This window comes from Candoia aspera, chromosome 6 (genome assembly GCF_035149785.1).
Source record: "Candoia aspera isolate rCanAsp1 chromosome 6, rCanAsp1.hap2, whole genome shotgun sequence".
In the NCBI taxonomy this organism is placed as follows: domain Eukaryota; kingdom Metazoa; phylum Chordata; class Lepidosauria; order Squamata; family Boidae; genus Candoia; species Candoia aspera.
In genome coordinates this window covers 14,482,517-14,510,049 of record NC_086158.1, presented here as the reverse complement: position 1 = coordinate 14,510,049, position 27,533 = coordinate 14,482,517, and the positions used below count along the sequence as shown (strand labels likewise).

At 41.3% G+C, this 27,533-nt stretch overlaps 1 protein-coding gene across 1 annotated transcript in view; it reads right to left on the bottom strand.

Annotated features, from left to right (window-relative positions):
• The window catches only part of SPATA16 (spermatogenesis associated 16), a 177,008-nt gene that overhangs the window by 12,125 nt on the left and 137,350 nt on the right, over window positions 1-27,533 (bottom strand). Inside the window, exons 8-9 of the mRNA XM_063307870.1 lie at window positions 19,884-20,048; window positions 12,993-13,076 (exon numbers count right to left, since the gene is read on the bottom strand). Coding sequence (XP_063163940.1) covers window positions 12,993-13,076; window positions 19,884-20,048 — 249 coding nt within the window. The remainder of the gene's footprint in view (window positions 1-12,992; window positions 13,077-19,883; window positions 20,049-27,533) is intronic.

Here is a 27,533-nt window from a genome sequence, read left to right as displayed (position 1 = left end):
CACTTAACAAAGGTGATATACTGTATTAGTCTGTGATAGACAAAATAAAGATACTAAAGAAGTTAAATATTTTCTCTTCATTTATTAAACACTGTGAGGTGCCAACAAGTTTTCCATTTGTTTTCATTTTGGAGAGCAAGATAACTGGATTACACTAAAGACACAAACCTATGGAATTATTCCATAGTACAATTTGTTGTTTTTGTTGTTGTTACTAAAACCTTATTGAGAAGAATTTTTATACTTCCATCTTCCCCCACCTGCATTATTAGCTGGACAGAATGTTTAATGCGGTGGAAGATAGGGGAAAAAGTGTCAGTCTTTGCTTGAAATAAAAAAGTGTTTCCCAGTTAACAATGGGCCCATCTCTAGATACAGTATAAAGCAAAAGTCATCAAATGTTAGTTGGTACTTAAGAGAAGGAAACATCCCAAAGACAGGTTGGGCAGGCCAAAACAGACTCCAGTTCAGCGACCCTATTCAATTAAAACGATCTGGTATTCTTTCATTCCAGGAGATACTGGGAATTGTAGTTTGAAGAGGGGGGAAGAATTCTTGGACAGAACTCTTAATGCTTCATTCAGGTGTCATTCCTAGAATTATAGAGGCCACTGGAGTTGAATGGCCAATACATCTGAATGAATGAATGAATGAAAGAGTGGATGGATGCTGCTGGCAGAGGATTACCACTGTTAATGATACAGTATTGAAGTTGATAGAAAATAGAGAGGCCTTAGTGTTGGAAGTGACTCACATTCTTAAGAGGCAATTTCTGCCACTCTGTTCACTTTTTAAAGAATTCCTTCTCTCCCAGAATTTGTGGACAAAGTCTCCCCTCCCTTAAAAAAGGGCCATATCCTATTACCCCACCCCTCTGTTTGGAATACAATGTTTTAAAATTTAAATTACAAACAGTATCAAATGGGGATGTGCCTGCCAATAATGGGGATACAGTCCTTTTCATGTTCTGTTGTAGTTCTTAGGGAAATCCCTGCTCTGAACCCATGCTGGCTGGGGTATTCTGGGAGTTGAAGTCCACACATCTTAAAGTTGCCAAGCTTGCAAAACACTACATTAGAGAAATCAGTGTACAACGTGGCCTTATACACGGGAAAATTGTTTGCAAAAACTGGTAATTAGGCCAACCCCCCCCACATTTATGCATTTATACAATTTAAAAATTGCTTTCTAATGCTAAACAACAAATCCCTAACTGCAAACAAAAATATGTTTGGAGGAATGTGCTCAAAATGCATGTTATTTCCCCCCTTTTAGCACATCCTTGCTAAAAGAACACACACAGGGCATAGGAACAGCTAAGGGAACATCTTACCAATTAACAGGTACAGGAATCAGCCAAACTGAATTTATGAATTAAAAAATGAGAAACAATTGAAATGGGCCAATTAGTAAAAATGAAAATCTGAGCAAAACCAAGTTGATGGATCTGGCAATCCTTATCAAAGGGCTCCTTAAATTCTTGTACCACCACCTGATGTTACTTTCATTTTTAAAAATCAACAATCGTGCAGGATAATGGCAAAGTTGCAATTAATGTTATGCCTAGTTTGGCTCTGAGAGATGCCAAGGATTAAGCTTGCCAGATCTGTCCAACTAGTACACTCAACCTGTTGCTAATGTATTATTGAGCATTGCAGAGTAAATAGGAACATTACCATGAGTAGGATGTAAGCATCACTTTATCCATCTGTTAAACTGGTTGCTTGTTTCCATACTGTATTTCTTTACTCTGCAACCCTTCTCCTGATTTAGTAGTCAAGAGGATGTTAGTTCTCTGGAATGAAGCTATTCTAAAAAAATGTCCTACAACATACTATGGACAGTTCAAAATACATAGCCGGCTGCAATCCAGAGATTTTTGCCACTTCTGTAGTGGTGAAAAAATATGTATTAGCATGGAGGTGGGGTAATCTCCCACCACCATTTTCTCAATCTAAATTTATGCTGATGCTGCTGTAGAGCCTTTGCTCAAAAGAGATAGACATATATGTCATGCTTTTTAAAAATTCTTCTGCGGAGACCCTCCACCTACTTGGATACTCAATTGACATTAAGATAATAGCCCTGGGATTTTATGTGAATGAATTTGAACTGGTTGGGGGAAGTTTTTACAGCAGCCTTCTCCAGTTTGGTCACCTTCTAGATGTGTTGGATTACATTTCTCATTTTCCTAGTGATTGGGTTTGCAGGCTGGGGAGAATGGTTATGGCAATGGAGTACCTTTGGAGGCATCAGGTTAGGGATGGCTTTTCTAGAGCAAAATGTAACAGCTATTTTTGCCATTATTAAGCCCTGCAACAGTGAGAAAGTATGCCTGAGAAAACTGCAACATTGCAGGGAAGTAGTAAACTACTGGGAAGTAGTAAAACACTGTGCTGTTCTTGGGCTGGGGCTTTTCAATCTGTCTCTCCTCTTGCAACAGAACTGATCTCTAAGGTTACTTGAATAGTAACCTACTTAGGAGTATTGGGTCAGATCCCATTTTTCTTGATTGCTTTTGTGGAGACACATGGACAGGCTGAAAATGAGTACACTGGTTCTAGGAATTCAGAAAATGCAACAAATGAGCAAAGTCATTCTAACCAGCAAGACTTCTAAACTCTTAGATTTTCACCTTCCAAAAAATGTCTTTTTAATAAAAATTATTCCCCACTCTTTCTTTAAAAAGACTGTTCTTTTAAAATTAAACCTTAAGGCATTTTTCAAGTCGTTGCATCCTGTTAAACAACAAACTCTCTTTTCACATTTCTATATCCTTTCCTTATTGATTGATTGATTGATCCATCTGGGTCCTGTTAGTAGTAGTAGCAGTGTCTAATGGCTAAATATGTTCCAATCTACTTTTCACATTTTTTGGACACAATGTGTAACTGTAGCTTGGGCTGTGCTTAACGTAGTTAATTGCTGGGGCCTTATTTAGTTTTTAGAATGTTTTGATTTTTGAATGTTAAACAAGAAAACAAATAGGCCTGTGTGGTAATCTTTGAAAGGTTGCTTTGCTTTGCTTTGGAGAAATGCTGAATGGAGCAATGCCTTGAAGCTGTTTCATGAAGCAATCTGATCCCCTCACCTGTAAGTCACAATCTGTTAAAAATAAAATCGGCTGCCATTTCATGACATCTAAAGCAGCTATCACTCTGCTAATGGTAGGGCAGGCCTTGCAAGATGATATATATAAACCATCTCTGCCAAGAAAATCAACCCCCACCCCCCACGCCTATGAGCTATAGATGGGGACAAGCTTGTCTCTCTCAGGAGATGGCACAGAATCTGAGATTTCTGGCTATTGGCCAGAACAAAACAAGGTTAGAAGATCCACTTAATAGCTAGTCAACGGAACAGCCAAAACAAATCATTAAGAATTCAAACTTACTTCATTCCTGAGAAAGAAAAACATGCCAAATGAAGGCAAGTCTATCTTCAATTTCCCCACAAAACATTTTCAGGGGCTCCTTGTTTGCACCCACACAATATGTGATAGTCTCCAGTTGCCTAGGAATGCAAACTCTTTTTTTTATTTTAAAAAGTGAGATTTCATGAGCTCTTTTTTTTGTTTTCCATTTGGAAAATAAGCCCTGCACATCATGATTCTGCCATTTCAGAGAAAAAGACTGAATGTTTTCAATAAGCACAACAGCTGCTTCTTTTGTAAGAGCCAGACTTCACTAGTGAGGATGGCAAATTCAGCATTCCTCATTTAACACTAATTGCTCGGGCTTAGATTGTGGTTATGTTCTCCCACATGTGTAAATTAATTCAGTGGCAATAACGACAAAAGAGTGAACCTGGATCTGGAATGGTGAGAAAGAAAATTTGGAACAGGTGGCAGAGGCTGTATAGCTGGGCCTGTGTGTGATGTCAGAGTCCATTGGAATAAGTGTTAACATAAGGACACCGAAGCCATGTTAAATATGCAGGAAAAAATAATCCGGGTGTGAGGTTACAGCCGGCTTCTGACTCTGAAAATGAAACTTATTCGGAGTCAGAAGGGGAAAACAAAACCTATCAGCAAGGACTTGAGGAATCTAATCCAGGAAGTGACTCAGCAGAGTGGGAGAAATTGCGGGAGAGGATTGGACAAACTCTGGAGGGAGATTTGAAGCCTCCAATCAGTGCTCGAGAGAGGAGAGCAGAGAAGTGCGTGAAAGAAAAAGAAGTGCAATTGGCCAGTAAGGGGAAACGGCATAAAAGGAGCAAATAAAAAGGCAGGTGTACCAAGAGCAAGCTGCTGGAGACAACCGATCCTTCGAGTTCACAGCACCTGTGGGAGAATCCTTACCAGTGTCAGAAGCCTTGCCTGTAGCCAGCATGGAACCAGCACGAGAGCCTTCTGCCTTTGCAGAACCTCCATCTGCACTGGTTGCTGTAGTAGACCCTCTCTCTGCCCTCCCTGCTGAGCATAGCCTCGCATCCAGCTCCAAGCCTCGTTGCATTGCTCCAATGTGATTCAAGTGCGCCTCCAGACCTCACCCTTGCCTGAACGCTCCAGTCCAGTCCAGCCTTGCTTCCAGTACCAAGCTCTGCCTAGATGCTTCAGCCAAGCATTGTCTAGCCTCCGTGTGCCTGCCTGATCCAGCCTGCATGCCAGGATACCAACCCGAGTATCCATCCTTGCCCTTGCCACGCACTATAGCTCCTTCCAGACTTGCAGCTTCCATCAGAGAAGTAGCCGAGTTCTGTCTTGCTGCCTTGCCACAGCCTGACCCTGCAGTGTTGCCTTTGTGTCCTCTGCCACCTGGTTGGACTTAAATTGAACCATGTATTCTAATCTATTGCAAGAACTTTTATGTTTGTAAACCATTCAATAAAGAATATTATTAGTAGCTCTGCCTGGCCATCTTACAGTGTGAAGAGGACACCGGGAAATATTAGGGGTGAAAACTTCCCGTATGTTGAAGAGGCTCTGCAGATACACGCCAAGCATCAAAGAAGAATTTGGGCCTAGCGGTTTCTTAGATTAGTTTTTAATAACCTCTTGGTTTTCGGGTGACAGAAAGGTATAGTGGGAAGTATGCCATCTTTTGACTCTTTTCTACATTTGAGCTGAATTTTACACAAGGCCATTTCCGAGGGGGTTTTGGGCAAAATGTCCTATGGGGTCTTCTCCTTGGCCAATGTGTCCTGCTTGGTTTCTCTGATTGTGATGAAGAGCAACAGTGGAACACTGGAGTTATCTACAGTTTTGCACTGTGGGGACGTGGAATGGTGAGTCATAGGCTGTGCAACACTCTGGATTCAAAAGCAAAACAACAACAACAACAACAAAAGCTCCTCACTTGTTGATAAGAGAAAATACTGGTTCTGGATTTGTCTTTACTTGGCAACCACTTTTGGATTATTTGCTTGTGTCTGAAAACGAAGTTTTGATTTTGGGTTTTGATTAAATGGTTTGATTTTATAGAAATAATATTACTAAGGTTTAATTAATAGTAAGAGATTATATCTATATAAAATGCATTTATATCTCTATCGGAGAAGGTCAGAAGTCACTTTTTCTGCTTTCTATCTAATTTTGCACTTTTATAGTTTTTCTTTAGTTCAGTATTCTATCTTGTCTATATTTTGTATTTTAACTCTATTTTGAAAATCAATAAAGTTCTTTAAAAAAAACCACACTTGCCTACAGGGTTATGAGGCTGCCCTCTGTGGCTGCTATACAATCCCAGGAAAAAACAGAACTGATTTAGCTAATTTGTAGGTACTCCAATGGCATTATGTTAATATTACAACAAATACTGCATTTGTTATTTCTAAGGAGTTTCTCCTGTGGCATCTAGACAAATGGAAGAGCAAACTTCAGAGAGCATAGGAACTGCTTATGTTTGCATTATTTATCTCTCAAGATGAAACATGCAGGGAAAGGGCACTGTTTGCTTCTCTGTGTGCTCCTAGGATAAATAACAACAGGTAAATTATACATCTAGGAAGTAAACCTGTACATTCTTCACAGGTCATGACTCAACAGAACAAAGCAGAGTTATCTTCCAAGAGGTACATTCCTGAAATATTTTAAAGATCCATTCAAAATGTGTCTGGATCTCTTTATATATCCAGGGCCTCCATTGTCTCTTGGTTTGCTAGAGCCCTGATTTCTCCTCTTCTGTGTCTCTGTAGCTGTGATCACACAACACATTTAGCCAGGTCAGTTAAATAGTCATCAGCTGCATTTGTACTGCATGCCAAATGCTGTTAGTGTTGGTTAGCGTTACCTTGCTTAGGGTTGGGGTTTTTTTTTTTGGTGGCTCAATATGTTCTGGGAACCCATCCAATTTGGTTGGCTGATGATTCAATGTATTGTGCAAACCCAGAAATGAGTTATGTCAATAACCAAGGTAACTGTGATTGCAAATCCAGCCACTGTGATAAACCTGTAGAATAAATGGGAGGGACTTCAATATCTTCCTTCAGCTGTCCCTCTTCATGAGAGTGGCCTATATCATTCAATAATATAATGTTTCTTTGACATACAAAGACACCCATCCCAGTTTCAATCCTGGCATTCCTAAGTAGGATGGGGAAATGCTAGAGAGCTTCTATCGATCAGTGCGTTGATAAAAGTAAGCTTGTTTGACCAATGATGCAATGTGCGTTAAGGCAGCTGTACATTTTTCCTTTAGAAAGTGATGAAAATAAGGATCATGGGAATTGTTCGTGGTTATCTTTGGAGTGGAATATTCCTTGTACTTTGCTATACCCATGTTGTTATATGCGGGGGTGGGGCTACTTATTACATAGTGACATTGCTTGCAATATATTGTAATGAAGTAGAAGGAATCTGCTCATTGGATTCTGTTCTAACTTAAACAGCAGGTTATCAATAGTGAATGCATGTCAAATATTGTATGGAGTACTTTGGTGGTGATGCAACCATTCTAGGATCTTTAGGTCTACTGGTACTACTGTATTGGGATGTTGCTAACTATAAGTAAAGTATAACCAAACCCAGATTACTAAAAGAAGATGAAGAATACAAATAAAAATGTATAGAATAATATAGGGTGTTCTCCCTCAGTTTAGTGGCTTCAAGATAATTTGACATATAACTTGTAGAATTTCCTGTCAACAGGAACGTTGATGGGGATTGATTTGTGTCCTGAGGCTTATATGCCACTCCAATCACAAGTGATCTGAGCAATTTATAGTAACAGGTTCAAAACATAACGTAATATAATGTAACTTAACAGCATAATATAACATAGCACCAAGGAACAATCCGTAACTATCAGTGAAAAACACGGTTACCTAGATCTTAATGGCCTTCCAAAATCCTAGGAGAATTAGGACCATTCTAATCTTTGTGAATTCAGATAAGAGGGCAGTGATAGAGAAACATACTCCAATGCTTCCTGATCATGACACTCTGTAGGGTTGTGTCAGCCCTTCAAAGCAGAACAGACTAGGAAACCAAAGTTATGTATTAGACATTCTTATACTTTTATTCTTCAGCAAAGGATCGTTACCTTGTCGCAGTGCTGGAGCTTGAGCACCTCAATGATGCCATGAGCTAAACCGTGAAGGGCCACCCAAGACGGGAAGGTCATGACAGAGAGGTCAGACTAAATGTGATCCCTGGGGAAGGTAATGGCAACCCACCCCAGTATTCTTGCCATGAAAACTAAATGGATCAGTACAACCAGAGATATGTTGGTGTACATTGGAAGATGAGACCTCCAGGTCGGAAGATGGTCAAAATGCTACTGGGGAGGAACAGAGGATGAGTTCAACTAGCCTCAGACGTGATGACGCAGCTAGCTCAAAGCCGAAAGGACGGCTAGCGGCCGACGGTGCTGGTGGTGAACGGCGAATCCGATGTTCTAAGGATCAACACACCATTGGAACCTGGAATGTAAGATCTATGAGCCAGGGCAAATTGGATGTGGTTGTTGGTGAGATGTCAAGATTAAAGATAGACATTTTGGGCGCCAGTGAACTGAAATGGACTGGGATGGGCCACTTCACATCAAATGACCACCAGATATACTACTGTGGACAAGAGGACCACGGAAGAAATGGAGTAGCCTTCATTATTAATAGTAAAGTGGCTAAAGCAGTGCTTGGATACAATCCAAAAAATGATAGAATGATCTCAATTCGAATTCAGGGCAAGCCATCTAACATCACAGTGATCCAAATATACGCCCCAACCACAAATGCTGAAGAAGCTGAAGTAGAGCAGTTCTATGAGGATCTGCAGCACCTACTGGACAACACGCCTAAAAGAGATGTTATTTTCATCACGGGAGACTGGAATGCTAAGGTGGGCAGTCAAATGACACCTGGAATTACAGGTAAGCATGGCCTGGGAGAACAAAACGAAGCAGGACATAGGCTGATAGAATGTTGCCAAGACAACTCACTCTGCATAACAAACACTCTCTTCCAACAACCTAAGAGATGGCTTTATACATGGACTTCACCAGATGGACAACACCGAAATCAGATTGACTACATCCTTTGCAGCCAAAGGTGGTGGATGTCTATACAGTCGGTAAAAACAAGACCTGGAGCTGACAGTAGTTCCGATCGTGAACTTCTTCTTGCACAATTTAGGATCAGACTAAAGAGATTAGGGAAGACCCACAGATCAGCTAGATATGAGCTCACTAATATTCCTAAGGAATATGCAGTGGAGGTGAAGAATCGATTTAAGGGACTGGACTTAGTAGATAGGGTCCCGGAAGAACTCTGGACAGAAGTTGGCAGCATTGTTCAGGAGGCGGCAACAAAATACATCCCAAAGAAAGAGAAAACCAAGAAGGCAAAATGGCTGTCTGCTGAGACACTAGAAGTAGCCCAAGAAAGAAGGAAAGCAAAAGGCAACAGTGATAGGGGGAGATATGCCCAATTAAATGCAAAATTCCAGAGGTTAGCCAGAAGAGATAAGGAATTATTTTTAAACAAGCAATGCGCAGAAGTGGAAGAAGACAATAGAATAGGAAGGACAAGAGACCTCTTCCAGAAAATTAGAAACATCGGAGGTAAATTCCAGGCAAAAATGGGTATGATCAAAAACACAGATGGCAAGGACCTAACAGAAGAAGAAGAGATCAAGAAAAGGTGGCAAGAATATACAGAAGACCTGTATAGGAAGGATAACAATATTGGGGATAACTTTGATGGTGTGGTCAGTGAGCTAGAGCCAGACATCCTGAAGAGTGAGGTTGAATGGGCCTTAAGAAGCATTGCTAATAACAAGGCAGCAGGAGACGACGGCATCCCAGCTGAACTGTTCAAAATCTTGCAAGATGATGCTGTCAAGGTAATGCATGCTATATGCCAGCAAATTTGGAAAACACAAGAATGGCCATCAGACTGGAAAAAATCAACTTATATCCCCATTCCAAAAAAGGGAAACACTAAAGAATGTTCAAACTATCGAACAGTGGCACTCATTTCACATGCCAGTAAGGTAATGCTCAAGATCCTGCAAGGGAGACTTCAGCAATTCATGGAGCAAGAATTGCCAGATGTACAAGCTGGGTTTAGAAAAGGCAGAGGAACTAGGGACCAAATTGCCAATATCCGCTGGATAATGGAAAAGGCCAGGGAGTTTCAGAAAAACATCTATTTCTGTTTTATTGACTATTCTAAAGCCTTTGACTGTGTGGACCATAACAAATTGTGGCAAGTTCTTAGTGGTATGGGGATACCAAGTCATCTTGTCTGCCTCCTGAAGAATCTGTATAACGACCAAGTAGCAACAGTAAGAACAGACCACGGAACAACGGACTGGTTTAAGATTGGGAAAGGAGTATGGCAGGGCTGTATACTTTCACCCTACCTATTCAACTTGTACGCAGAACACATGCGGCATGCTGGGCTTGAGGAATCCAAGGCTGGAGTTAAAATCTCTGGAAGAAACATTAACAATCTCAGATTTGCAGATGATACCACTTTGATGGCTGAAAGCGAAGAGGAACTGAGGAGCCTTATGATGAAGGTGAAAGAAGAAAGTGCAAAAGCTGGCTTGCAGCTAAACGTCCAAAAAACCAAGATTATGGCAACCAGCCTGATTGATAACTGGCAAACAGAGGGCGAAAATGTAGAAGCAGTGAAAGACTTTGCATTTCTAGGTGCGAAGATCACTGCAGATGCTGACTGCAGTCAGGAAATCAGAAGACGCTTAATCCTTGGGAGAAGAGCAATGACAAATCTCGATAAAATAGTTAAGAGCAGAGACATCACACTGACAACAAAGGTCCGCATAGTTAAAGCAATGGTGTTCCCCATAGTAACATATGGCTGCGAGAGCTGGACCGTAAGGAAGGCTGAGAGAAGGAAGATCAATGCTTTTGAACTGTGGTGTTGGAGGAAAATTCTGAGAGTTCCTTGGACTGCGAGAAGATCAAACCAATCCATCCTCCAGGAAATAAAGCCAGACTGCTCACTTGAGGGAATGATACTGAAGGCAAAACTGAAATACTTTGGCCACATAATGAGAAGACAGGACACCCTGGAGGAGATGCTGATGCTAGGGAGAGTGGAGGGCAAAAGGAAGAGGAGCCGACCAAGGGCAAGGTGGATGGATGATATTCTAGAGGTGACGGACTCGTCCCTGGGGGAACTGGGGGTGTTGACGACCGACAGGAAGTTCTGGCGTGGGCTGGTTCATGAAGTCACGAAGAGTCGGAAGCTACTGAACAAATAAACAACAACTTACTTTTATTATAAGGTCAAAGTTACAGAATCTGAATGCACCTCCCCTCTCCCTTCCTTTATCTACAAGAGGGTCAAGCCTGAGATGCTTTATCAAATTACATTTCTGCCTTGGACTCAAATTTCTTTTGTCTGACCATTGTCTTAGTTCCTGCATTTCCTCCTGTTCCTCAGGGTTACTTTTAAAGCCCATTACAGATTGAGACCTTGACAAGCCTTCCCTTCCTGTTTTTATTAAGTGGGTAGATGCCACTTAAGAGTAGGCGGTCTAACTGATATCCAGCTCCTTAACCATGAAGGATTTTAAAGGTTGCAACCAGCACCTTGAATTTCACCCAGAAGCCAGCTGGCAGCCAGTACAGCTCTCAAAACAGAGGTGTCACACAGGCAAATTGGGTTATTCCCATTGTTATTCAAGCTGTTGCATTCTGGACCAGCTGTAACTACTGAATGGTCTTAAAGACAGTTCCACATTGAATGTCTTGCAGTATTCCAACTGATCAAGGTGATCAAAGCATGTGTGACTACAAGCAGGGCCTTTCAATCAGAAATGGATGTTACTGATGCACAAGATGGAGTTGGTCACAGGTACTATCTGCTCATATAAAAGAGGGTTAAAAGCCCTTTGGCACCCACAATAGAGAGTCCTAGGACATGACGTCTTCCTTTCTATCAACTGAAATTGCTCAATCTGGAAGGAGGAGGAGTACAATACCCCCTCTTACTTCTAACCCTTGAAAGTAGTCCAGAACGATAGCACGATCAAAGGTATTGAAGGTAGCTGAGAGGTCTAGCAGAATTATGAGGATCACACTCCTTCATCTTGGTACAAGCCTAAGGTTGGCATGGTTTCCCAGCATTATAAATTGGGAAACATCATCATCAACCTGGTGGTCAGGTCAAGCAGCTCAGGGATGCCCCTGTGCAACAGGGAGTCTAGTATAGCAGCAGGAGACCCAATTTGATCCTTGAGCCCAACTTTTAGAAATAAGGCTTCATATCTGGTTGTCTGTGGAATGGTATCTCTGGTCACCTGCAGAACATCCAATGATACTTGCCACCAGTCCTTCCCTGCTCTTAACTCACAGCTAATTCCAGACCCCAACATAGAGGGGCACATTTCCGGGAGAGGAACATCCCTCTCCTCGCTTATCCAGGTCTCAGGGATGCAGGCAAGCCTGCCCTTCCATCCACAATTAGATGATAGATAAAGAGAGATTTATTCCAGGCAGAGCTGTTGTTCTGCAGTAGTATCTGCAGATGAGGGCAGGAAGCTAGAAGTGGGAATTAGCCTTGCATGTCCAATCTTCCTTCCCTGAGAATGGCCACCCCTTCCCTCTCACCATATCTCCCTTTGCCTGTCCCTTACCTATCTTCATCCCTTCATCTTTCCGCCTTTCACACTCCACAGTCTCTGACATCTGCCCACACCTGTTTGAAGTTATAGCCTATACATCCTATCTTAATATCATATGAATCATGCATCCCCACTTTCTGTACTGTATTTTTAAATGTGCACCTGAAAACTAAATAAAAATATACTTGGAGAAACTGTAAAAATAGATTTAAAAAACCTCTACCCTTTGAAAACTTTGTAAACCCCACCTCCTCTTTTGTGGACTTTCAGCTAGTTTCTACTTTCTATTTTTTCCATCAGATTCTTTTATCACTTTTGGTAGAGAAGCCATAATATTCAGAGCATATTAAGCGTTAGCATTTCTTTTTTCTTTAGTGTGTCACATAGCTGGCTGGTCTGAACTGAATGCTAAGCAATTGTTTGGTGGTTACATTTAACCATGATTAATGAACACAAAGTTCAAAATATAGTTTACCAAGCTGACATGTTCTTATTTGTCTTTATAAAAACTAACCACAATTTAGGGTCAAATGGCTCATAGAACCATGGTTAATAGAAAACCCAAACCTTCCAATTTGCGTCTTGGATCTAGGTTGCAAGCTCAGGGGAAAGCTAGGTTTGTTTGTATCCAAATGTAGTCATTATTGTAATGTTTCTTTGCTTTCTCTGTTGCTTTGAGGTCATGCAATTATACAGCATTTTGGAATGACATTGTTGCAGCTTGCTCAAAGCACACATTCATCAACATTCCCAATCAACCTGCCTTGATATGGAGCATATGAATACAATGAAACTCTTTTCAAAGTAAGCAGGTTGGGCATGAATTTGCCAAGGCTAAAATTTGAAATAGAGATGAGACCAACTTTTCATCACCTTCAAGAATTGATATGACCCCTTGACAGATCTTAACTTCTTAGCATCTGCTCTAGCTGCTTAGTCTCCAACAACACTTTTTTACCTTTTGAATTTTATTCCAGACACGTTCTTTCTCACTTTTCCTTCCTTCGAGGGTGTCCATGGCATCTGCCATTAGTGACTGCAGCTGTGACACCAAGATAAAAATTATCGGATTGGAATTCACACAGAAATAACTTCCCTAAATACACAGATTAAAAGCTAATTAAAAAATCATTTGTACACTGATGATTTTATTGCTCATCTTTTGCCCAATGAGCAGCATTATCATCACTTTTTTTTTCCCTTGGACTCATCCACATTTTGCTTTTTGTTATTGTGGAATAAATACTGACCCCAAATAAGTAAATAAGTAAATACGCATTGTAGAATATGAGCTTTTAGCCTAGGACTTTTGTTGTTGTTGTTGATAAACAGGTTTTTAACAATTGCATTTTTAACAAATATTCAATATTTGTGTTCTGTACTGAAATATTAGAACATTTAAGTCACATTAATTTCAGTATGACAACTGAGTACATGCTTGTTTCTTCTTTTAAAATTAGAATGAAGCTAAAATACATAGCAGACTGGACAGTAGCCGTGGGAAGGATATTTTGTATTTTTAACCCATTCTCTTTGGGTTATTTATTTGTTTATTTATGTGTATTATTCACATTTCTAAGGCCACCAATTTGTCAGTGACTCTGGGCAGTACACAGAATTAAAAACAAAGGTATAAAACAACCATCACAAACCAAAAAAGATGGCCATCTTGGTGGAACAAGCTATAAAGTCCCTTATATAGGGAGCCTGCATCTCACCCTAGCCCAGAGCCTGAGGAAAGAGCCAGATACAGGCAGTCCTTGTTTAGTGACCATGATTGGGACCAGCAACTTGGTTGTTAAGTGAAGTGGTTGCTAAGTGAAATATTACAATTTTACGATCTTACTTCAGCTTTCCTTTGCTTTACAGACATGCAAAGGTTGTAAATGCAAGGACTAGTTGCAAAGTTACTTTTTCATCACTGTTGTAACTGTGAACACTCACTAAACAAGGCAGTCATTAAATGAGAACTATCTGTATTCAAGATACATTTAAAGCAAAGCAGAATCAGGGCCATTTGAATCTTGGGGCAGGGAGGGGATACTGTTTCAGAGGTCACAGGAAATAGAGAAGGCACATCTCCTGTATCCTATCCGATGAGATTGCTTAATGGATGGGACCTGGAGCATTTCAACTCTGTCTGATCTTACGGGATGGGCAGAATTTTTTTTCCAATTAAAATGGCACCCCATGAGATATTCCCTGCCTTGCATGGAAATATGGACAGACACCGTATGTGTCTTTCTATGTTTCTTCCACAGGGTCAGTAGCCTCATTAAACTGGGAAACTGTAAACTGTAGTCTCAGTCTGACTTTTCACATCATGCTAAGTTTCATCTGGTTTTAGTTTAGCATGTTGTACGAATCCAACCACTGCGACTTATTCAATAAACTGGTCAAATAAACCATGATTTAATGCAATTTGTGAACCCAGCTTCAATCTGATTCAGCCCTCTATTTAAAACTGTTCTTATAAGCCTGTTTATAAGCATCCTTCTGTTTATAAACCTCCTCCTGAATTATATCTAGTTGTGCCCTGAGAAAGATTAGTTTATTCACTGTGGAGTATTTGGCTTGGGCTTCTGATGCTGCCAAGTTTAATAAAGAAAGCTTGAAAGCTTTGCAGACACGCCAGAGATGATTTGCTGCAATTCTATCCTTGGAAAGGTTACTGGGATTTCCAGAAGGTGAAGTTTGCAACTGGAAGAGCTAGTTTTAAGTACTGTTTTCACAGCCTGTGTTTAAACTGTGATGTATGGCTTGGGCTGTCACCCTTCCCAGAAGGAAAAACCAGACGCAGCTCATTTGCATATCATAATTAATTTAAATGCATGCACAGTTAAAATTATCCCTTGTAACAGTTTGAAGTAGAGCTTGGGATTCTTTTATCAGAAGGACTGATACGTTTAGGAAGGGTCTACTTCAAACTGTAACAAGGGATAATTTTAACCAGTTTTAATGATCAGGGGCTACACGTAACATTTTTGAGAGGAGCCAAGAGCTGCCGCGAGTGGGACAGGGTATATACAGGCAGGATTGGGATGCTGTTTCTCCCCTTCCTCCAGGTTTTCTTTGCTTTTAAAATGTGAATTAAACCTCAGTAGTACAGCTTTGTATTTCTCCTCTCAAAAATTTCAGCCATTCCATTCAATGGCTGGGCAGGGCCCTGAGGGCCACAAAAATGTGGGTTAGGGACATGTGTCCTTGACACTACAGGTTGTTTAACCAAGAGCTAAAATAAGATATGGCTTTCCCCTTTTTGAAAGCTTCCTTTATGGAGTCACTAGCCTACCCTCTCATGTTTTTATAACGTTCTAAGCCCAGTACACAAAAGAAGTATGACAGCTGAGTGGCTAGCTCAGGAATGAGCTCTTTGAGAACTGAATTTGTGATACCAGAGTTGTGGAGCTTAATAAGATAAGGGAAGTTATTCTGTTGGCATTTTTATCCATCCTTGGAGTACTGGGGAGGTACAGAATCCTATCATTGAACTGCCTTCTGTACTGTAGACTGGAGGGGATGTTCAGATTCGTTACCCAACTGAAAGCAGGAGGAGGACATTTGCATGTTTTCTGAAAAGGGTACAATATATTAGTGAAGCCAACATGTAACTTTACTTATTTATTTATTTAAATTTATATCACCGCCCATCTCCCCCAACGGGAGATGTGTGGGTTTGATTTACAGGAATTAATGGCATTTTGTTTTTTAAAAAGATGGCTCCTATTGGGATACGCAGCTCTCAGTTTATGAATAAAGCCTCATGTCCTCCTTTCTTCTCTTCTTGGCTTCCTGTCTTAAGCCTGAAAGTCTTTATTTAACCATCTGAATAGGCAAACTTTGGTTATTCTGTTTGGAACAAGCCAGGATTTCAACAGAGTTTAAAGACTAGTTTAAAAGCTTGGCTTATTAATCACAGGAAACTACAGTCCTTTGAAGATTTCCTGGCTTCTTGTTGTATGTGGAGAAGAGAAGAGAGAAAATACAACAGGATATTGTACATACAGCTATTTGCTTACTGTATGTAGAGATGTCCATGTCAGAATGATGAATATCGTTATATTTGGGGAAAAGACCAAAAAAAGAACAGGGGGCTAGTTCAGCCAAACTGCTAAGCCTTCTGTGATTTGTTTGGCTTTCATTTAGTGTGTTGTATGATCTCAACCAATGCAGTTTCTAAACCATGGTTTGGGGTTTCAGATGTTGTACAAACTCAACCAACTGTGGTTTATTCAATAAATCAAGGTTAAGGAAAGCATGGCTTAGCATGATGTGCAAATCCAATTGGAGATTCAGCTTGGCCTTGGTTCAGTTTGGTCTGAATTACGGAACGATCCATCATAGCCTCTTAGCTCTGAACAGGCTTCCTAACTTTCCAGCTTTTTGATATGATCAGCAAAATTAAATTCTGCAAGCTTATAAATAGGATTAGATCTAAAATCCTAACTGAGTTTCATTTGATTTTCCAGGTTCTGACCTACTCGGACTTTTATATATTTCTTGCTAGAAAGATAATGCACTCCTTTTTCCATCAAAAAGTGGCAATCCTAATTTTGAAGCGTATGGGGTAATCAGGTTCAAACAGAGTGTACGTTAAGAGGACATAGTGAAAATTACCACTAAGTAAGTAGGCTTCATGCTTTCAGCATATTAGCAGAACTGGCAAAAAGCACATTTTTCAATACTAGGAATATTTCTACAGTGCCAAAAGCACATGAAAATCTTAGGGCAAACTGACTGCATCCCAGCGTAATTAGGTCATAGAATTCCCTACCATCACACATCATGATAGAGATTTGGAATATATTTAGAAGTGAGGGAGGGAAATTAATAGAATATTACTCTGCTAATGGCTAGTAATGATCAGAAATAGTTGATCATATAATGCCAAATGCTAGGAAACAATATTGGCAAAAGCTACAGCCTGTGCTGTAGGTATACAATAACTCATCTTCAGACAGGATAGGCCACTTACCCATCTGGTCCTGAATTATCTACTCTAATTTGTCAATTTCTGGAATCTCAGGCAAAGCCCTTTTCCATTACCTGTGCTACCTGGTCCATTTTAATACAAAATGCTACAAACTTCCTAATTGCATTCACATGACACACTTTATGGTCCTTTATGGTCTAAAGTCATTGGAACAATCTTCCAGACTTTATTCCCGAGTGTGGCATTAATAGGACAAGACCAGACTAATGTGAAATTGTGTGTGGATGCCCAAGAGAGAATAAGATCAAGTGCAGTCTGAGCTTCAGGATACTTGGAGAAGCTAGAGGGAATGGTTGAGAACAACATAAAGGAAGAGCTGTTGTGATATCCTGGTTATAATTTGGACTGTGGAATCCTAGCTAAACTATGAAGGAGATTCAGGGCCAGTTTAAAGGGGTTGCAGTTATATAGCTGCTTTGGCCCCCTGAAAAGTCTCTTCTGCAAATACAGTGACAGAAGGAAGGAGAATAGAGGTGTAAATGTGAAGATTTTATAGTTGCCTGACTTTGTAACTCTGACCCTGAGAGAGTACCTGATGCTGACAGGTTTTCAAGGGGGGCAGGTTCACCCTGAGGCCAACAGAGCTCCCTATTACTCAGCAGGTAGATCAGACTGATAGGAGTTTTGGAAAGGGTCACGTTCACATGTAGGCTAACAAACTCCATGTTAGTTAATGGGTAGATCAGGCCATTCTCCTAAACAGGATGTTAATGTGCAGTTCCCAGATCGTTCTGTCAGTGCAAAGGGCTATTATTTCTAAGGCACACTTCCATAGATCCTCCTTTTCCATCTCTGCAATTTTAATATAAAGCTATGTGTGTATGAAGGGGGCTTCAAATGTGGTGCTACATTGGAAACCACCACCCCTCACAATTCCTTAAACAGTCACTGACTGTACTGCATGACCCTGCGCAATCCTTCTCTCAGAAGGATCTGTCCAGAAGATCCAACTCTTTATATCCTTTATCCTATTGACTACCAGGGCACTATGAGAGCCAGTTTAGTGTAGTGGTTAAGGCATCAGGCTAGAAACTGGGAGACTGTGAGTTCTAGTCCCACCTTGGGCATGAAGGTCCTGGGTGACCTTGGGCCAGTCACTTTCTCTCAGCCCTCAGAAGGAGGCAATGGCAAACCACTTCCAAAAAACTTGCCAAGAAAACTGCAGGGACTTGCTTAGGTGGTCTCCAAAAATCAGTTGAAACAAAACCTAGGGCACTAGCAATGGAGACAACAAGCAAGGGGCTCCTTCCTTGTTTCTCTCTGTGGCTCTGCTGTTTCCTCCTGACTGGAAGATGGATACTCTTAGAATCTCCTCTTCATCTTGCTTCTTTCAGGAAGAAGAGAGTACTTTCTTAAACTTAAACCAAGAAAATGGACTAGGATAGCACAAGATGCTAAACTGTTCAAACACTGACCAAGCTTAGCATGTTGCATCTTTGCCTGGTCTGATTAAATATGTTGTGTGAACACAGCCAACTAGTGGCCTGCCTACAAAGCAGGACCTGTGTCATTGCACGGTATTGTCTTTCTTGCTTGCAGGCTTTCTGGTAGCTTTTGGTTGGCTGCAGTGGGGAACAATGCCCAGAATTAGCTGCATTTTCATCTGATCCAGCAGAGGATCTCCTTGTGTTTTTAATGATAAATTCCTCAATGGGAGCCCAACACTAAGGACAGGGATGCAGTTTGATCATCCACTAGTGAACACAGTTCCAGCAGATAGCTCTGGGAATGATGACTGGATGCCTGGGTTTTGGAAATATCTGACCCATTTTACTATCTGCCTTGCAGGGCAGGTTTCTGCTCTGGGTGGTTTCTAACTGGATTTTGAATAAAACTAAATTCCTGGGTATTTTAAGGGCCAAAGAGGGACATACTTCTTTTGGAAATGTGTGAAGTAGCACTGATAATAGTGTGGGTTCTCAGAAAATTTTGCTTCTTTGTAATGGTTCTTGGATGACCACATAACACTGAGAAGCAGCTTATGAGCATGGGGGATACGCTTTCTTTTGAAAAACAACCACAACAAAAAGCCTGAGTGCTCTCAAGCACTTTCAGAAGTGGATTGGAGTCTATTTTCCTCCCAAGAACAAGTAATCCTATCTAGATTTGATTCCTACTACAGTAACATTTGTCCTATCATGGATCTGCTGGGAAGAACATCGGCCCTCCCACCCGCTGCCCCCAAATCTGCTTGCAAGCGATCTATGGCACAAAGTGCTTTTACATCCCTGTACTCTATTTGACTTTAGATTATTACGTTCCTCTTGTTACTTGTTACTATATTGCACCATACATAAGAGAGCCAGTTTGGTCTAGTGGTTAAGGTTCTGGGCTAGAAACCAGGAGTCTGTGAGTTCTAGTCCTGCCTTAGGCATGAAAGCTGGCTGGGGGACCACTTTCTCTCAGCCCAACTCGGTGCAATGTAGACTAGGCTCCTCGTGGTGCACCCTGGGCAACGTGACTTCTCACAGCTAAATAGTCTACACATTTGGCTGCTGGACCTCACAAGGATTTCCCAGCAAGGAGGGAAAAAAAATCAGCATGAACACCGAACTGCTATGCCATACGATTAAAAAAAAACCCCTACAGTATATGCGATGGAATGCTAACAATGGCACTTAAATTTACAGTGTTTCATAACATAAAGAGATGTGGGAATGGCCATAAAAAAGTAGGTCTGCATTTTGGCACATCATACGCTTAGCCTAGGCTTTGCCAGAATGTTGTACCCATGCCCAAGATTTCAGAATCCCAGTACGTATTCTTAAGGTCCAGAAAACAATAATAAAATTCTGGCTTTCTTCCTTCTTTGACCTCCAAACCAATTCCAAGAGGACTGAAAACCAGTATGCTTACCAGTTCAGCATCTGGCTGGCTGATATCTTGGAGGTAAGGAATAGTGGCAAGTTCAGCCATGGCTTGATTGATCACTTGGGATTGCTCCTTGATGCGCTGCAAGCGGCCAAGGAGGCTTGCATACTGTAGCTTCTCTATCATACCTGAACATGCACAGAATGACTCCTGGGCTCATAAGGAAAAGGAGAGTGGTTAGAAGGGAAGTTGTGGAATTGGTCCCAATTCATTCCTTAACAACTTACATTGCCTCTTATCATAATCACACATTTGCTTTTCAAATAATCATGCCATTAGGATATTTTTAATCTACCTTTGTTAACTAGGGGTGCACAAGTGTGGGCTCCAGTACATGTGCCCCAGGTGCTATAGGTATACCCCCCCTCCATCTATGCGTTGCTGCTGTATTGTAATTATAATATGACAAGAAGGGGGAAATTATTAAATTCATAGATACATTACTAGTATATGTTAAATGTACTAAGTATAATTTACATTGAAATCATAATTAAATGAATGTTTAATTTAAATTGATTTTTATTCTGGTTCCACCCACTTTCTTGTCCTCCCTTGCTGATTTTATTTTATAATTTAGTCCTCAGCATACCAGTTCAAGGTCATAAGCAGTCCTGAGCCTCCAATATGGAGGGTGCAGATGAAGTGGGAGAGATCTCCCCTGACAGCTCAGCCTTCAGCCTGTATATCTCAGCCACACATGGAATCTTCCTAATCTTTCTATATGGTGGGAGAAAGAAGAAGAAAGTCCTCTCCTTTTCCTGCAAGAAGCAAGATGAAGAGGAGATTCTAAGAGTATCCATCTTCCAGTCAGGAGGAAACAGAGCAGAGCCACAGAGAGAAACAAGGAAGGAGCCCCTTGCTTGTTGTCTCCATTGCTAGTGCCCTAGGTTTTGTTTTGTTTTTAATCCATTCAATTGATTTTCGGAGACCACCTAGGCAAGTCCCTGCAGTTTTCTTGGCAAGTTTTTTGGAAGTGGTTTGCCATTGCCTCCTTCTGAGGGCTGAGAGAAAGTGACTGGCCCAAGGTCACCCAGCTGGCTTCATGCCCAAGGTGGGACTAGAACTCACAGTCTCCCGGTTTCTAGCCTGATGCCTTAACCGCTACACTAAACTGGCTCTCATAGTACCCTAGTAGTCAGCTGGACTATATTTTAGACCCAGGTTTCCTGTTCCTCCAGGAAACTGCTAGACACAAGTTTAAACAAACAAGTTCAGCAATATTTAAGAAGGGTGCTAAACCCATGTTAGATCACATCGATGATCTGTCATTAAGGCAACTTGAAAGATGGCTAAAACTCTCATCCAAGGCATTGCACATAGTTGTCTAAGTCTACTCCCTGTCCATGCTACAGATAATAATTGATCATTTTTCCTGCTGGCAAATGACACTGAACTGGAGGGGAAACACAGACGGAGAATTCACCAATTGGTTCCTAAAAACAGTCTTATATTTAACATGCAAGCACAGTAACCAGTCTCATCCCCAAAGCCAAACAGGGATACCACACTTTAAAAGGGACATGGAGAAACTGGAGCAGGTTTAGAGGAGAGCTGGCAGGATTATAAGGGATGTAGAAATCAAACCCTACGAGGAATAGTTAAAGGAGATGGGCATTTTTAGCTTGCAAAAGAGAAAGCAGGGAGGAGCTATGATAGTTGTCTACAAAGCTATAAAAGGGCTGTCAAGCACAAGAATGGACAGACCTGTGCTCTGTTGAAACTGAAGTCAGGACAAAGATCAATGGATTAAAAAAAGGATATTTTTCTATGGAGGAATATTAGGAGGAATTGGTTATGGTAAGAGGTGATAACTAATGGAACTGTCAGTCCAGACCAGTGTTTCTCAACCTTGGCAATTTTAAGATATGTGGACTTCAACTACCAAGAATTCCACACCCAGCATGGCTGGCTGGGGAATTCTGGGAGTTGAAGTCCACATATCTTAAAGTTGCCAAGGTTGAGAAACACTGGTCTAGAACAATGGTGGATTCCCTCCCACCAGCAGTTTTCAAATGGGGAATGAATTGACACCTTCTGGGGGTAGTTCAGTGAATTCCTGCACTGAGCAGGAAGTTGGACTAAATTACCTCTAAGATCCCTTCCAATTTGTACACCCTTTGATTCTTCATATGCAGCACACTTGATTGGCAAATAATCATTCTTAAACTGGGTATTTAATTAAAATGGGCTTGGTCCTATGAATAGATATTGTGTCTAGCTAAACACGGATCCCAGACAATTCCCATCAGGGCTGCCTCAATATTTTTTCTACAGCTCTCATATGCTGCATTTGTACAACATGCTTAACCTGGCTATTCCATTAACCCATTTTCAGGGCTTGCATAGTAGCAACAATAACAATAATCTATTAATGCCTTTACCAAGGTGCAATACAATTTTGAAAAACACAGTAATTATGAGATCAATCAAATTAAATTATTTCAAAACATAATAGCCAAACCAGTAAACAAGTAGTAAGACAAACTTACACAATCACACATATTTGAAACAATATCCTGTGATATAACCACATATATAATATGGATAATTAAAATAAACCACACATCAGCATAAGAATTGTCAAGGTTAATGGGACTAGGGAGGGGTAACAGGTCCTATACTAGTCCACTAATCAGATAAGGAGGCCTTTAAACCTTAAATTATAAACTAGCTGAACAGGTTGAGTTCACACAGAAGACTATGCCACAGAAAAGCTAATCAGGATTAAAACTAGCCAAGCTTAGCATGTTATATAAATGCAGCTGTTAAATCTGGTTAAATGTATTATACAAACCCAGCCAGGATCTTCTAACAGATGAACTGAAAATGATAAGAATATGACTTTTCCCTCAATATCAGGGCTCATAAGCTTTCTCCTTTTTTCCTCCTTTGAAACTGTTTGGGCTACTTCACTAACATGTTAGAATTGGAAAGAAATGTGGTGATATGTACATCTCTTCTGTTCCTTCGCAGTCAACTTTCAAGCAAAACCCTGAGGCATTGCTTATGGCAGGGCTTGAAATGCTGTATGCCAACATCTCAGACTGCTTTTTTTTTTGTGAGCAAAGGAAACGTTATCTAAAGGTGACCTTGAAATAACTAGGTCAAGCAATGCACTGGAGAAAAAAACAAGGGAGAGAGGGAATTAAGAATGCTTAAGAATGCTCCCAGAACTCCAGTTAGGAAATATTCTGCTTTTCAGTCCTCTTCTATACAAGCATTTAATCCCTTGTGACACCAGTGGGTGGAAGTGGTTTCCAAGAAGAGAAGATTCAGATGGATTAGTCTACGTCTTGGTTATAGACAGATATACTTGAGGCAGCTTAAATTTGTTCTTGGTTTTAATGATAAAGGTTTTTCTCTTCTCCTGATGATTTGGCCCTGGATGTGATCTGGCACTCTTTATCAATTATGCAGTTGCTGACCTGGTCAGGAGTTTGGATTTCTCCAGCTCCTATTGGTCTGAGGTTGACCTCTAGCACTGACTCTTGTCATCCTTTCAGGCTTTCTCTATCTATCTATCTATCTATCTATCTATCTATCTATCAATCATCTATCAAATTTAGTCACTGCCCATCTCACTCAGAGTGACTCTGGGCAGTTTACAATAAAACAGGAATAAAATATTAGTTAAAATACAATAAAACAATACAATAAAAACAATCCTCTTAAATAAGTAATATATTCCAAGAGGTGGATGGTAAAAACTTAATTTAATTTCCAGGGAGTGTCTTCAGGGGGCTAACTACCCCCAGGGTTGGTTACCCCTCCTCGCACCCCATGAGAGATGGCAGAGCCAGGTCTTCACTCCTTTCCAGAAGGCCATGTCCTAACAGTCAGAAATCACGCTGAGACGAGGAGTAGGTCTCTAGTGTTTATTACTGCTACATAAAACAGAATCCTAAAGAAGCATGGGAAAAACCCAGACAGATAAACCCCAAAAGTCAAGGCGGGTCTGATCTGTGTCTCTTTGAATGGCTGCTTAATTCCTCAGTACTACACATGCATTTTCCACCCTGGATAGAGGCCCCCTCCTGCTCGCCATCAGTACTCATGACAGGCCGGGAGAGTGGGGGCCTGCCTCACCTCTGGGGGAAGAGTGTTCCATAAGGTGGGGGCAACTACAGAGGAGGCTCTCTTCCTGGGACCCGCCAGTCCGTCCTCTTTCGGAGATGGGACCCACAACATGCCCTGCCTGACTGGGTGGGACAGGTCGTTATAATGGGGATGAGGCGGTCCCTTAGGTAACCTGGACCCATGCCATGTAGGGCTTTAAAGGTAATAACCAACACCTTGAATTGGACCCGGAAGCAGACTGGCACCCAAAGCAGCTCCCGCAGCAAAGGTGTTGCGTTGCTCACGTGGCTGCAGTTTGAACCAGTTGTAGCTTCCGGATACTCTTCAAGGGTAGCCCCATGTAGAGCGCATTGCGATAGTTTGCTGAAGTGTTGCCCACTCATAGTTAGTGGATTATGCAGAAGAAACCTTAGTGCTCTTTTGAAACACCATTAAGCCTGTTTTTTTTCCCCTTTTCCCTTTCCTGCACAGAAAGTCAACTCAAACCAAGAAAAACCACTGGATTGTGCCAGCTGCATGTTGTGAGTTCTGTCACCATTGGATGCATTACAGGTTTTCTGCTGCTTCTGCTGACAACAGGTTTTGTATGGGATATACTTCTTACTTTTTTATTGCTTTGCAGGAAAGGACACAGTAGGATTATTTTGCCAACCCCACTTTGGCTTTGGTGCCCTAAGGCAGTTACTCACTGCCACATGGCTGTTCTTTAGCAGCACTAGTCAAGGATGGAACAAACCTATTATTACTTCTGCTTCATCCTGTTAACAGTCCTGTTAACCAAATAGCCAGACCATGTTTGAACAGCGGTTTAGTGCCCTTTCAGAAGAAATGATCTGACCATGTCAGTGAAGGAAAGGCGGTGGTGAGCAGAAGCACCAGGGGCACTCTCTCCCATTTCATGCCACATATCTTTCCAGACTTGCAACTGATCAGTCAGGTAACTTGGTAAGTGGATAAACCCACCGCTCTAAGCACTCACCTATCTTGCCAACCCCTCCTCTCACCCCATTAGGGAGACTGTTTGGTGGCAGAGGAAGTGTGGAAGGACAGCCCACCTAAGCAGGTTTGAGCCCCTGTGCTCCTTCCTCCCCCTCCCTTCTCGGCCTTCTCCCATTGTCAGGATGACTCAGCTGCCGATCAAGTGGCAGCTGCCGATCAAACAGCAGGTGGGGTGGAGGGAAGACAAGATGGTTGCCTGGGAGCTCTGCAGCCACAATCCTCATGAGGAAGAGGCTGAATCAACAGAGCCACGGCCCAGGAGCCACATAAAGAGGCAACAGCTGAGAAAACTGGGGAGGGAGAGGTGTTTTCTTCCTTCCCTCAGACTTGCTTGAGGGAAAAGTTCTCCGAGCCGTTTCCCTCAGGTGGAGCCAAGATTGGGAAGAGGAGAAGGGTCAAGGAGCCCAGCCAGGAACAAGCAAGCTCAAAAGGCTAAGAAAAAGCCAGAACAGAAATAGAAAACAGAAAGTGAAAAATATGAAAGTCAGATCGAACTCAGTGGAAAAGGGAGTATAGCTCTAGATAGAATGACAATACAGGGAATAATACAACAGGAATATAGAGATCAGCAATACACAAATATATTAGAGATATAGCCCAGAGTCACTCTTTGAGTGAGATGGGCAGTGACTAAATTTGAAATATAAATAAATAGGATAGGATAGGTTAGAATAGAAAAATATGAGAATATAGTGAAATTGAACTTAATGTAGATATTATCCCCCCAAGAAGAGGACGACCAGCAACAAGGTAGATGGAATCAGTTATAGTAGTGATGGGGGCACTGTTGGAAGAACTGAAAGACCAGGTTAGGGACAGATTGTCATGGAGAAAATCTATCCACAGGTAGTCCTCTCTTAGTGACCACAGTTGGGACCAGCAACTCCATTGCTAAACGCCATGGTCATTAAGCAAAACATCATGTGACCGCAACTTACAATTTTATTTCCACCCTGTGTATTAACTCTGCTTGTTGCAAGCCAGTTGTGAAGCACACAAATTCCAATCATGTGACCATGGGATACTGCAACAGTTGTGTGTGTGTGCCAGTTGCAAAGTGCCTGAATGGTGATCACATGACCACAGGATGCTGCAATGGTCATAAATGTGAGGATTGGTCTCAAAGCTATTTTTTTACACCATCATAGCTTTTGAATGGTCATTAAAGAAGGCAGTCGGTAAGTGAGGACTATCTGTATGTGGTTGCTAAGAATTGACAACAACTTGACAACACTTAATCATCATCATCATCATCATCATCATCATCATCATCATAGAGCCTATGGAAAATACTGTAGATAAAATAGAAAATAGTTTTTATTCTAAGATTCATTTCTGCACTAGCTGAAGGCATTTATAATTTACAATGCCCTTTTTAAATTTGTAAAACAAAAGTCTCCCCCCAACCACTGAAGGGAGAAGATACAAAAACCCAACCACTGTCCAAATTTTCAGTGCTTGGTGTCTATTGAGTTTGGGTCAATCTGGTTATTGGTGGTTCAAAAAAAGAACCTGCAACAGGAACAAAAATGGGGGAATCCATCAATTCCTTTCCTTAACTTGGCTTTGCAACAGGTGCTTATGGACAGCACATTTCACTAGCTCTGTTTAGATCTGGATATTAGGGATAGGCAATGGGGCAGAATTTATACCAGTGTGGTTTTTCTGCTGGCTTAAGGACTGGTGGAAGAGCCACCACAGGTCCTGTTTTGCATGACACTGAGTAATAGAGAAAACTGCCTGAATTTGGATTCATGTGGGTTTTGTTTAGCTGTCCCCAACCATTTTGGTTGGGTAAACCATGGTCTATAGGCTACATGTACCCCCAGCCTTGAGGTTTTTCCTGTGAAATTTGTTAGCCACAATTTTGGCAGGGCAATCATGTATCTTTTTTACTTTAAAAAAAAATAAAATGGGAGGTCTTAGGGAAGCATACCTATGTCTACAGCTAACTACCACCACCCAACCCCCTGGAAAAGGGCCTGAAAATGCAAGTTTTCTATTGATTTTGCTAAATGATTTTTAGCAGCACAATTTTGGGCTATTTTAGGTGGTTTGCCCCCCCCCCTTTTTTTTTCAAGAGTAGAAATGGAAGTATTTTGTTTCTCACTCTCATTCCTATCCATAAAACATTTGCGGTGTCCAGCTGGTCAGGAGAGTGAATTGCAATCCGTGACCTATTCCTGGTTTAAATAAATGGTCTAGGAAGAGACAGGGTGCTGCATCCATCACACTCCTTAGCACAGAGGTGCCAAGATTATAGTAAAGCACTTCTCTTCATTCTGGCTTTCTCTAAATGACTCTTATTTGGGTCTCAAACACTGTTAAAGCTTTTCTACAGCAGCAAGTATGATGTCTTGCAATGATGTGAAGATGATACATACATGGCATCATCATGCAACTGGCTCAATTATATACATTTGTCATGCCCTCTAATGTAACTGTCTTGTCATTGCAACATGGGGAGGGGCCTTTGCAATCAGGTAGATAGGAGATTCCCGTTGGGGAAATGATACAGGAGAGAAGTGTTCCTTTCCCCAACATGGTTCCAAGATGAAT